At 50.1% G+C, this 12874-nt stretch overlaps 1 protein-coding gene across 1 annotated transcript in view; it reads right to left on the bottom strand.

The window, feature by feature from the left end:
• CLUH (clustered mitochondria homolog) overlaps window positions 1-12874 on the bottom strand; it is a 44746-nt gene that overhangs the window by 2689 nt on the left and 29183 nt on the right. The window contains exons 11-26 of the mRNA XM_031059765.1: window positions 12835-12864; window positions 11910-12604; window positions 11155-11372; window positions 10498-10602; window positions 9652-9752; window positions 8100-8252; window positions 7424-7486; window positions 6495-6739; window positions 5648-5732; window positions 5005-5158; window positions 4574-4713; window positions 4383-4463; window positions 3684-3809; window positions 3073-3194; window positions 1754-1847; window positions 832-966 (exon numbers count right to left, since the gene is read on the bottom strand). Of these exons, the coding sequence (XP_030915625.1) occupies window positions 832-966; window positions 1754-1847; window positions 3073-3194; window positions 3684-3809; window positions 4383-4463; window positions 4574-4713; window positions 5005-5158; window positions 5648-5732; window positions 6495-6739; window positions 7424-7486; window positions 8100-8252; window positions 9652-9752; window positions 10498-10602; window positions 11155-11372; window positions 11910-12604; window positions 12835-12864 (2547 nt within the window). The remainder of the gene's footprint in view (window positions 1-831; window positions 967-1753; window positions 1848-3072; window positions 3195-3683; window positions 3810-4382; window positions 4464-4573; window positions 4714-5004; window positions 5159-5647; window positions 5733-6494; window positions 6740-7423; window positions 7487-8099; window positions 8253-9651; window positions 9753-10497; window positions 10603-11154; window positions 11373-11909; window positions 12605-12834; window positions 12865-12874) is intronic.

Genomic DNA, 12874 nt, shown 5'->3' with positions numbered 1-12874 from the left:
AAGCCTGCAGCACTTCAGTTAAATACATCACACTGCCAGTTCCAAAATGTGTTGGGTTTTCTACCCTCCCTTAAGTATTTTAACAAGGGTAAACCCTTTAGTGATGTTTTTATGGGTTTGAGCCTCTTCACTGCCCACAAATCCCTGGACTTTTGATTCAAGGTCCTTGTTGTCCCTTCATTGCCATGAACTCCTCAGGTCTGTTGCCAGTTCTCCACAGGGAGAACACCCACACACAGAGCACTGTCCCACACTGCCCTCCCTGCAGCTGGAACCTTCTTTCCCAATCTGCTGGGGTACAGCCTGGCAGGGCGAGCGCCCATGGCACAGGCCGGGTACTCTGCCAGGTGTGGAGGCAGGCAGGAGCAGCTGGGTGTGGCCCAGGAAGGCCAGTCATTGCTGCTCCATGTAAGGTAAACCTGACAGCCCCTCTGCACTCCCTGCCCAGCCTCCCCAGCCACAACATCCCTGGAAGGAGAACAAAGCATCTGGTAAAAGATGACAGCATTTTTGAGGATGAGGAAACTGAAGTATTTCTGGGTTGAGCAACCTGCTGCCTGGCAATGAGTCAGCAGCAGGGCAGGGTTGTGTGCAGGTGTGCCAGGCTCTCAGCCCAGGAGCTGTCCCTGTACCCTGCTGCTTCCCCAGGCACCCTGCAACGCTGTGCTCCATCCACACAGGTGACACCACGCTGAGTCTGAGCCACTGCCCTAGCAAGGGCTTCTGCCTGGGAAGGGACAACTGCCACCCCCTCCTGACAGTCCGTGTCCCTCAGGAGCAGCTGGACACAACTCGATCTGGCAGAGCACGATCCCCAGAGCTCTGGGTTACCTTCAGGGGCATGATGTTGGCATTGGAGCCGTTCTTGTAGATCTCGTTCATTGTGCGCTGCAGAGCGACCGCTTGCTGCGTCAGGTATTTCAAGTACTCAGAGCTCTCTTTGGTCTTTTCATGGTGTTCACCGAGCTGATGGGAAACAGGGAAAAAGAAAAGGTTCAACATCACAAGTGACAGCAGGACCCAACGCAGGGAACACACCCAGGTGTTGCCAGCTCAGCATCCCTACAGGAACCCAGCAAAATGGATTTTACCTGCCTTGGCATTCAAAAACCAGTAAAACAGTTCCTCTGGGAGCCTTCTTATCGACATTTCACATTTTCATCAAGTGGAAGCATTATTTGCTGGGTGAGCAGCATTCCCTGCACTGGGTTCTTCTTCCAGGAGCAGCATCCCAGCATCCCCCCCACCTGGACCAGTATTCCAGCATTCCCCACACTGGGCTGTGCCCTCAGCCAGCTCAGCTGAGTCACCCCGTGCAGCCACAGACGTGCTCAGACAGCCCCAGGCTGGGGCAGGAGTTTCACTGAGCAGCAGCCAGGCTGAGAACTCACTACCAAACCAGTTTGGAGCTGGTATTTAAAGACTAGTGGCACAAAACATGAGAAGAAACCAGTTTTTTCCAAGCCCCACCAGCATGTGGGGCCATGCCACAACAGAAGTGCTTGTCCAGCCATGGGTAGAGCGTGGACACATCTGCAGGATGCTGAGCAAAGACTCCTGGCATAGCAGTGGGCACTTACTGCACAGGGCAGCAATTCTGCCCTGGCCCTACACGGACTCCCTGGTATCTGCTCAGAGCTGTTTGTAGGAAAGGCCTCCCCAAGGCCCAGGCTGGGCACTGGTTTGCAGCAGAACTCTTCAACTCTGGCCCTGCAGTGACAGCTCACAAGTGCACAGTGGGGCCACTCATCACCTGATTCTTGTAGATGGTGTAGCCTTCCTTCTCATGCTGCAGAGCCGACCGGAACTCTGCTTTGCTCTCGTACACTCGGGCAACCAAGTGGTGGCTGAGGGAAGGAAAAGGGCTGAGTCACTTCTCTGAAGAAGAAACATTTCTGTGCTGCAGTGAGCATTACTGTGCCATCAGTGTCTGGGCTGAAAGTCTCAACACAGGTGTCAAAGGAGACCGAATGCAGCACCCTGGGAGTTACTTCTTCCCAGCCCAGCTGAGGATTCAACTACTACACTAATTAGGTTGGATTTTAGCTGGAATGCTGAGAAGTGACCTGTAGAAGTAAAGACTGAGCTGGGCATCTTTTATCCTGCACCCAGGAAAGCTGAAGGCCACAACAGTGAACTGAAGGGAGAGGCAGATCCATGGGAATGCCTTGGGGCTGGATTTTTTAACTGGAGAGGAAGGCTGCAGCCCTCAGGCAGAGCCAGGCCTGAGTCCTGTGGGCTTTCGCCAGCTGGGAGAGCTGACTTGGCTTGGACTGTTGGCCTTAGTGCTTCTGGAATGAAAAAGAAATTGCTGGGTTTGGCAGTGTTTCTCTGTGGGAGGAGACGGTCTCTCCAAGCATCCCAGTGCCACTGAGGGACAGCTGAAGAGTCTCTGGAGCCTGCACATTCATCAGCCACTGGAAAACAAGGCAGGCTCTTGCAGGTGTTTAATCAGGTTGATTTTCAACCTGATGGAGAACAGATGGCTGCAATGTGGCAGCAAGAACCGGGAGTGGGCCATGCCTGGCTGACAGAACCAGTTCTGCACTGAGGGACAGAGGGCATCCAGCACTGCAGCAGTGGGCACTGGGAGCAGATCCTACAGGTGTCACCAGTCCCAGCTCCCTTGGGAACACACAGAAACCACTCAGGGTTTTTATTCAAATACAGAACTTTATGGCAAAAGACAAAAGCACATTAAATGATTCTCAAAGATCCCTCCCTGAGGGCTGGAACAATTAAACACGAGCATTTAACATACTGTCCCTGTCTCCCAGTGTAATTCCCTTACCGGCTTTACTTCCCACATACATTTTTCTATTGAGAGTCCACAGGGACTAGGCTTATCTTGACAGAGTTTTTGAGCAAGCAGCATCACAGCAGATCCCCCCATTAACCTTAAGAACAATGGATCTCCATCTTTTGAAATAAACTTGGATACTGCACCATGACCTTGGCTCTGGGACAAGACTGAATATGCAGTTCTTAAGCCCAGACCCTCCCATGTGAGTGCTCAGTGAGTGTGCTCGCTCTGACAGCAGTGAGCCAGCCCAGCACCCCACCCTGCCTCACCTCAGTGCAACCTTCAGAGACTTGGAGCCGTGATACTTGGAGCTGATGGCCAAGGCGTTCTCCAGGAACCGCAGGGACAGGTCATACTCCATGACCCCATGGAGCACCAGGCCAATGTTGTTCTGTACAGAGAAGCCAAGCAGGCATTGGGAAAGACACACTGACACTGCAGTTCCTGCTCTGTGAACAGTGGGACCCCGCAGGAGTGTCACTGCCAGAGGGGCTGTGACCCTGGCCAGTCCCTGCAGCAGTAACACGGGACAGGGACCATCATCCCTCACAGCCCAAACAATCCAGGCACAAGGGAGGTAACAAACTCTCCAGTTTATGCCCGTGCAACAAGAACACAATAAACAAAGGAGTTTTCCTAAGGATTAGAGGTCTCAAAACCATCTGCAGTATCCCAGCGCAGAGCTCAGCACTGAAGCTGACCCTCCCAGCTAAAGGGTCAAACTCCTTTTTTCCTTCATCTGATGGCACCAACCAGCAACAACCGGGGAGGAAAAACACTGCCTAAATGTTTGTTTTAAACAGCCATCATGTGGGCATCTTAAAGGCCAAGAGGTTTCTCAGAGATTAGGAACTTGAAGACTCCTAAACAAAGTACTTACATCTAAGAGTGCCATTTCTGGGTGATCCTCCCCAAATACCAACAGCATGAGGTAGCGTGCACGGTACAGCAGGTTCAGTGCTGTCGAGAGTTGGCTGTTTGCAAAGCAGTACAGAGCCAAGTGCATCTAGGACAACAGAAGGGACCCAGCATTAATATAAAAGAAACTAATCTCTCCACACCTTTCCTTAGCTGCACATGAATAAGCAGTCTTCCTCAGTGGTTGAAGAAGGACTTCAGTCACTTTGAAATGATGCACAGTGCCACTGAGGTGTCCCTGAGGACACAGCACTGAGGAAGCTGTGTGTTTTATTTCAGTTTCTCTTAACACCCCTTGCCGAATATTTCCAACCTGACTTGCATATGTATGTCATATTCTGACTGTGTTTCGGTGGAGATTCTTTCCTCTTTTTGTTTTTGACATAAGCCCAGGGCCAAAGTCAGGAGAATTAATATAAATAAATATGCAGCAGACAAACACTAGAAACCTAGGTTAAGCAGGACAAATAGTGAGCACACAGGACACACTCAGCTTTTCACTTTGCAGGATCAAAAAAGATGATGAAATGGAGAATTCTGGAAAGAAAGCTGCAGAAGAGAGGAAAATGCAACTGTTTTTCAGCTGCAGACATGAACTAGGGCTCTCAGACTGCAGCCAGACCCCTGAGGTGCTGCTGCTCCCCCAGCTCCCCATACTCACATATTCTTGGATGGTGTTGGGGTGTTCAATGCCCAGGACCCTCTCGCTCATTAGCACCGCTTTCTGCTGATTGCTTAAGGCCTGAACAGAACAGAACAGAACCCAGGGCAAGTCACACCACGCTGTGAGCTTGAGCAAGCATGGGGAAGGAATGAGAGCACTGAGGGGATCCCCTCAGAGCCCCTGCTTACCTCTGAGTAATCTCCCATGATATAGTTGAGCCGAGCTAGCAGCCTCAGGCAGGCACAGATTTCTACATGCATAGCACCATACACATTGTTGAACAGGTTTAAGGCTTCATTGATGAGCTCACAGCCCTCCTTCAAGAAACCTGAAAAGAAAGTATATCTGTATATATATATGTCTCTCTAAAAGAACCTCTAATACTGCTGGAGACAGGAAGTGAGACCAATGGTGGGATACACAGACAGGTCACTGCCCTGGGGGCAGGATATCACTGCCCTGACCCATCCTTGCTCATTGCTGGTGGCTTTATAGCAGGAGTGTTCCAGATGGTCTTGGACACCAGGGTTGGCAGCAGTGTCCTGGTGGGCATGCCCCACATACCCTGCTCTTCCCCCTCTCAGGGATCATAAGAGGCAGAGGCACATGGGGTCTGTACCTTGCTGAACTTTTGCTTGCCCGCTCTGGAAGAAGTGGAAAGCATCGGAGGCTTTGGGGTTTACATGCTTCACTACAGGGAAGATGTTAAGAATATCCTCTTCTGTGAAAGTGGGCTTGTGCCTGTTGTCGAAGTTGTACTCCTTGAGCAGGATCTGGAGGGACCAAAAAGAGTGGAGGGCACACTTACCACTTGCATAGGCACTTGGCAAGAAAAGGGGCAAAATTCTGAATGTGGAATCACAGTCAAAACATCTCATGTACCATAACCTGGGACAGAAGTCTCCAAGGTCAGATGTAGGTGTACACCACCACCTGTACATGGCAAAATGGCACCATGGTGACAACACTGAACCCATGGCAGGAGAGCTCCTCCAGCTGTTGTCCCACAGCCCACGGAGGAGAGAGAAGGCAGTGCAATTGTACTGAGGCTAGCTGTTCTTCCAAGGGACATGCTAGCAAGTTTATTACCCTGAGAGTGAACTGGATCAGAAATCTATTTCTCAGAGCTGGACTTGTATTCCAACATGAACATCACAAAGACCCTTTGGGGCTCGTGCTGTGCCTGCAAAATACACTGCACTTACTCTTCATGTTCCTCAATACAGAACATGATGGCAAGGGAGGGAGGATGTGGATCTTACCTGGACTCCAGTTTTGAGGGAGATTTCACGGAGCAGGGTGATTTTCTGTAGATTATACACTTCAGCTGCTTGGTCAGCATTCTCACTGCAGAAAGTACACACAAGCTTCAGCTCTCAGGGGAGTTTCTGCTCAAGGCCATTGCTCTATTGTGGGTACCTGAGGCACAGGCCCCTGTACAGCCAAGTCTAAGCCAAACCAAGGACTAACACTGCAGAGTTTGCCCACAGTCTGTGAAAGCTTCCAGAGCACAGTAGGGCTCTTACAGAAATCCTACGTGTGTTCTCAAAGCCCACTGTGGTGTTTGGGCTGAGTACCTTCAGCTCTTGGTGAGGAGTGAGCAGTCCCTGTCACTGAGGGGATGATTGCTGTCCAACTGCCAAAAGTTGGTTTTTCTCTTGGGCCACTGCACTGTGAGTGCTAAACTGGAAGCACCAATGTGCCCCTCCCTTATTTCCCATCTCTGCTCATGTACAGAACAGTTGTCCTTTTTTCTGGAGCCAAAGCTCCCTTCAGCCTAAATCACTGTTGATATAGACAAGTATCTTCTGACTATACTACTTCTGCTTCTCACCTTCTGATCCCTTCTGTACCCTTAGGAAAGGTTTCCCTTCCTCCTCTGCTTTTCATGGCTGCCTTTGCATCACAGGTTTCATCTGATTCAAAGTCTCACTTTCCCATTCCTACTCTTTGCCCAGTTTCTTTCCATTAAAGATCTGTGTAAGTCCCTCAAGGGTACAAATTTTATGCAAACAGAAAACAAATAAAAAAGGGAGGTCCTGTTAATGAACAAGAGCTATAGAAGTTTGGTGAATCCAGAGACAAGCCAGGGTCACCTGCTCCACTTACCATTCAAGACTGAAATCAAAATAGTTCTTTGCTTCTGAACAAATATTCTTCCATAGCTCCTGAGGGGTCATGCTTGCCCATGCAGTGTTATCAGCATTGCCAAGGTTCCTGTTTTTCCGTTTCTTATTCCTCTTCTTGGAGACCAGCTCATCAGCTGGAAGATGGGCAATGGGATTTGGGAAGGAGCTCAGAAAACAATTGAGGAAGTGACTGATGGCAGCAGATAAACCTGACAGCTCCACACCCTACAGGGAAACACCAGAGTCAGTCAGGAGAGACACCTGCTATCCCACAGCACTACTCCAGCCCCGAGCCCCACACACATCCAGTCCTACACAAACAGGGGCACCTTCCACCAGAGGGACAGGAAGGCAGCATGTCCAAGTGGCACCAGCACAGACAGAGTTATGGCAACATAGGACTGTGTGCCTACACACAGAAATGTAGTGCAGGCATATCTGGGGCTGCTACCTGGGACAGAGAGAGCAGAGAGTGCAAAGAAGGTTTTGGCACTGGAACTGAGCCAGGTGTATTGCTAGGTTGTGTGTGAACACAGCCTACCAGGATAGGTAGTGTTGAGTCAATTAAAAAGGCTTCTTAGAAGGGCAAAAGCAACACTGTTTAAGAGGAAAAAGTATTACAAGGAAAACAAGCTGTGATTTCACTTTTAAAAGCCTCCAACATAATGAGTGAGGATCTGGGGAGGAAAAGCATGAATGATTGCTCTCTGGGAAAGCTTTCTTCATGTGGGAACTCGTTTTCCCTTACATACAGGCCTGTACCTATTTCAATGCTAATGAGCTTGCACTTCTCGTTGCCATGCAACCCCAGGAACTGCCTAATGAGAGGAGAACCCCAAACAGCTCTGTTTGTGGAAAAAAGTCATTAGGGAGGACATACGAGGCAAGAGGTCAGATTGCAGGTCATACCTGGAGGTACGTCTTGAAGATGTGTTTGGCTGATCGAGTGATCAATTCACTGATTCCAATTTTCTGCCCAAAGGAATAAAGAACAGACTGAGTGCATTGGCAAGAATATGGAAAAATACAGTGGGCTTTTGAAATGGTCTTTTAGCAAGATCTGCAGAAGATACACTATTCTCCCTGCAGCACAGAACTGCAGAAGCATTTGACAGCTTTCCTGGAGCCAGTGAGGAGCCCCTGGCATCTCTGTGCCCACAAGCCACGGGTACAGCTCAGCACAGCTCCAGTAGTGCTTCAGGGGCTGCCACAGCCCAGCCCCTGCCTGCTCCTGGGCAGCCACACTCACAACACCTCAGAGTTTGATCCAAAGCCCAGATGTGTCTTAGAGGCTTAAAAAAATGCATGGCTGAAAATCCAACTGTGTAACTCACTATTACATTTGGGAATCCCTGAAGCAATTCTCTGCCCCAAAAGATACTTACAGTTCCTAACATTATGAAATCCATTAAGGATTTGGAAAAAAAAACCTACCCAGCCACCACTTATAGGTCCTCCACCCTCCTCCCCTGTTCTTGAAGCTGTTTATTTTTACACAGAGAGAACAACTGGCCAAGTGGGAATCTCCTTGGGACAAATGATGCCAGAATGGTTTGAACTGTCTGATGTTAAGGCTGATGCTTACAAAGATGTGATCCAGCTGTGCATGGCCGGGGGTCTTGGTGATGAAGTTGATCACCTTGCCCAGGTAACGCATGTTGATGCCCCTCTGGTGCATGGCCTCAGCCAAGGTCGCCCCATCCATGGGGAGCACTGTGTGATCCAGGCAGTCCTTCACCTGCAGGGAATGTACAGACTTTGGTTACTGAAGACAAACACAAAGGAAAGAACTTCCATTTTAAAAAGTATTTTAAAAACCCACACCAGGAGGCAGGACAGGCATTCCCCAATGCCACTTCAGACACCTCCTTACCTGGGGCTGAGGGCTGCCCTGAAAGGAGGCACTGACCCCAAACAAGACTCTTTTGGTGGGTAACACCTGCTGTAACACCAGGGACCACCGTGGTAACACAGGCAGGGGGGACACCTGCAGTAGCCAGCCCAGTCTGGGCCAGGTCTTTGCCACTGGGGCCAGTTTCACTCCTCTGTCTCAGCAGGGAAGGAGCAGAACTACACTCTCTCAGAGGCAGAGGCAAAACAACTCCTACCTGTGCAACTAGCAGGCTGACCCTTCTTTAAGGGCCTCACAGTCACTAATTGCCATTTCTAATTAAAAGAGTACGTGGAGCTGTGCACACATAGCTGATAAGGACAAATGGCACTTGCATGTTAACTTGTGCTGCAGTGCTGATAAACAGTTGTTTAATTCACGTCATGGAGTAACATCAGCTCCTCTCTGATATGCACAGGACTACCTGCTAGAGCAGCTGTCTGCAACCTGCTCTCACACAGGCCTGTGCAGTGTTTTGGGTTTATATACTGGAGTATCAACCACCTTGTAATCAGCAATCACCAAGCCCTTTTCTGACTCACCTCCTTTTTTGTTTAAAGACTGAATAGCTGGTTCTGAAGGCTGTGCTGACTACAGAATTAGTGGATTTAGAGTTCAGAAGAAACTTTCCCACAAGGAAAACCCTCTTATAACACAAGATCAACAACTCCTGGACCTCTTGGAGTAGGGCTCATGAGAGCCCTGCCAGTTCCAGTGCCTGCTCTGACAGCTGCATTAGCCATCAATTCAGCAAGCATCCCAGGAAGGGAGAAACTGGGATTTCTTATGTGGCCAGGTGCATGGGTAATGTCCAAAGTGCTTAAGACTTACAGAAGGAGTTTTTAATGACTGCTATTAATTAAAACAATTTCCCAGTTCACTTCAAATTATTAGTCACTGACTGAGTCACAGCCAGGGTCAGCTAAAACAATAAGCTGTGAAGGATGCCTAGGGCTAGGGAGGATGGCTGATGTGGTCTCTATTGTCCCAAACTCTTAGCAATAGCTTTAATTACCAGTGCCAAAAATTTTTTGTTGGATTGAGGTGAGAAAATTGTGCCATGATGTAAGATGGGCAAAGGAAAACCCCTCATGCCTTGCATGCCATGCTCATGCTGTTCCTGTGCTCCCCCAGCAGTGCCAGAGCCTGCAGCTGCTCAGGTAAAGCTGCTGTCCCAGTGGTCACCAGCTTGCTCAGAGCAGCCAAGCTCTGAGGGCAGCATCACTACTGGCTCTGGGCTCCTTACCAAGCCTGGGATCTGGCAGGACAGCAGGAACGCAGCAGCGTCCTTCAGCAGCTGCTTCTGATCCTGCACCTCCTCTCTGCTCGACTCTGGGAAGCGAACACCTGGGAGAGGACAAGAGAAAAACATCAACCACAGCAACTCACAGAAACCTAACTGTCTCCCTGGAATGCTGGATGCTTCAAAAACTTATCTCAAACTATAAATGTTCTGATGGGAAGAGCATTGGCTGCTGTGTTCAGGCAGTGGCTGGGCTGCTCAGACTCAATGGTTTGGCCATTCTCCTGCAATGTGCCTGCACAGTGCCCCAGTGTTCACCCCAAGAAGCACTCTGGGAGCTTCTCAACTTCCCAATAAAAAATATGGCTCCAAGTAATGGAAATTCATGCCTGTGCCTGATGTGTGCATGTGAAAGGGCACTGTGACTGCTCACTGAAATGTTACTAAAACAAACCCAGCCCTTCACTGAGGTCCCAACATCAGTCGTTCAACTACAAGTGTTATTTTTTGTGTAAACTACTACATGAGGATCAAATTTGATCTTTTCCCTCCCTCTGCTTCTTTTCATGTGGTCTCACAGCTGGGACGCTGGAGAATCACAGGAGGATTCTTGGCAGCAACCCACAGCCCTCCCCCAGGGGTGGGAGACACTCCCCTTGGCTGCCCTTGGCAGCTCCAGCACTGCAATCCATTGCTGCTTCCTCTCTTCTGCATCTCCATGCTTCACAGAGGGCCCTGCACCCTGCCCAGCCTAACAAAACCAGTCTTGGCTACAGCACAGTGTTTATCTGCAGCTGGCTGGACACAGCCACCCTCTGAAGGGCTGGTCCCAGCTCTGGGTACACATACCTGGTGAGAAAATATCTGGGTTAAACCGAATATCAAATGATGTGTCACTAATGGAGCCTACAGCCTTGCAAGCATTCCGAATCACTTCTCTGCTTTTGGGATCCACTGGAGCAGGAAGAAAAACAGAATACAAATGAATGTGGAGTTCAGGAAATGACAGACCTAGCTATTAAGTTTTGTTACTAAAAATAGCAATGATGGCACATTCTGAAGAAATCCATTATAAAAACAATCAATTGTAAAGGAGAACGGCTGCAAAGTCTGAGTAAGAGAACGTAAGATGACCCAAAAACCCCATGGATATCCCCACCTCCAAGCACATGCACTCAGAAATCCAAGCCTGGGGTTCCCAAAGGTGCCTGTGCACTCCTGGCCTCCTGTCTGGCCCCAGCCCTCCCCTGCACTCCACAGGCCAGCCTGGCCAGGCTCTTGCTCCCAGGGAAGAGTTGAGGGGCTGGTGGCTTTGCTGGGTTCAGACAGCTCAGTCCCCCTGCCTGCAGGGGCGAATCATGCATCAGGGTGTGAGCAGCTCTAACAAAGAGGCTAGGCAACACTGACAGGTAGCCAGTGCTTGTCCTGTTTAACCACCATCAGTCACCCCAACCATGCCCAGCCTGGCACAGCTCCCACCAGGGGCTGGTGCTGAGGATGAAGTACCTGTTCCATCGTCGGACGCGATGGTCTCCGCGAGCTCCTTCACCTGATCCAGCCCAGTCACACTGTCCTCTATTTTCCCATCCTCTGACTCAGGCCTCTCGCTGTCTGCCGTGCCATTCTCTGCAGAGGCTCCATTTTCCAGCGCAGCTGAGCTCTCCTGCTTGTTGGCTTTCTGCTGCATCAGCTGCAGCGCAGCCAGCTTCATGAATAAGAGATACCTGCAGCAAAGGGAGAAGGCAATGCAGCACAGCAGAATCCCAGAGCACCACACGTCTGGAACATGTCCCACTCCCTGAGCTCCCCTGCCTTGCCAGCACCAAGTGACCCAAACAGCCCACCACAAACACACCTACAGCAGCGCCCACAGGATTTTTTCCAGCCTCTAGAAACAAACATAACTTTCAGGACATTGGGAAAGCCTTAAAAAGCAGCAAAAAATCCTTCCCGTTCCCTGGCCATCAAGTGGAAAGGACACCTGCAGGGAAAGAACTTCTAGATGTTTGGACAGGAATCAACAATAATAGATCTGGACACTAAAACACAAACCATCTCTTCCCCTGGCTTCCTGTCCAAATCCCTACTGTTCTCACTTCTTGTTAATTAAGTTCCTATAACTGCATTTACATAGCCAAGCAATAGGACAATTAGTTGCTCACTTCTGGGAGCTCTGTTGAGATGCTCCCAGGACAGTGCAGCAAGGTCCTGACTTGAACCATGATCAGATGCACGTGGAGGAAGGGAGAAGCTCTGCTCACCTGTGTTCTACAAAGGCATCAACAAGCTCTTGACGAAGACAGCAAAGCTTGTGTCTGTGCTGCTTGGGGAACCCCATTTTCTTACATTCCTCTGGCATCTCCTCCCCTTCAACAGGCAGGAAGTTTAGATCTGGAGGGAAAGTGCGTAGCAGGTCCAGGATGTAGTGACGCCCATCGTTGCCAATAATGCCTTTGCACTCTACTGAGGAGCACAGCTCCACCTCCTCGTTCTTGTCGTTGAGAACTTTGTGCTTCTGGATCTTCAGCGGCCTGCTGGTCTTCTCCAGCAGCTCCAGGTACTTGGGGTGTGACACAACTGTCTTGCCAAAGTCTATTGACCCATAGATGACACTCTGTTCCTGCTCCCGCTCCAAGATGCCAGGGATAATAGACTGAGCTGTCACCCTGTAACCTCTGTAATCCACCACGACAGTCCCCAGCGTGTACAGCCCTTCCACATCCACAGCGTTGTAGGTCCGCACACCATTGAGATCATTGGTGGGAGCCACGTAAGCAGCAACGTCTCCACCAAAGTCCTTGTAGTGGTCACGGACGTCAAAGCCCAGGCTGAAGAAAATGTTGTTCCAGATGAACATCTGCATCTTGGTCTCCTCGCTGGGGTTGATGGCCATGACATTGCCATCAATGACAGCCATAGCACCTCGTGTTGCTGCTGCAGTGAAGTCACTGTGAACCTGGAGGCACATGGAGAGAAAGCGGGGTCAGGATGGGCCCCCGTGCTCTGAAAGCTCCCTGCAAATTTTTCCTTTGCTCCTCTCATCCCAACAGCCTTTCAGCAGGCAGGCAGGTCACGGCTTTTACTGCTGTGAGCCTGGCTAGTGACTTCAATACAAGTCCCAGGAGCCAGAACACAGGCAGCAAAGAAGAGGCTGTGTGAGGAGCTGCCTGCATATCCCCAAGTTACCTTGAAAATGGCTCCTTCTCTCCAGAGCCCCTCAGGGGGG

Source organism: Geospiza fortis, unplaced genomic scaffold (genome assembly GCF_000277835.1).
Source record: "Geospiza fortis unplaced genomic scaffold, GeoFor_1.0 scaffold538, whole genome shotgun sequence".
Lineage (NCBI taxonomy): Eukaryota > Metazoa > Chordata > Aves > Passeriformes > Thraupidae > Geospiza > Geospiza fortis.
Note: the sequence above shows the minus strand (reverse complement) of the source record. Positions and strands in the feature narration are given on the sequence as shown.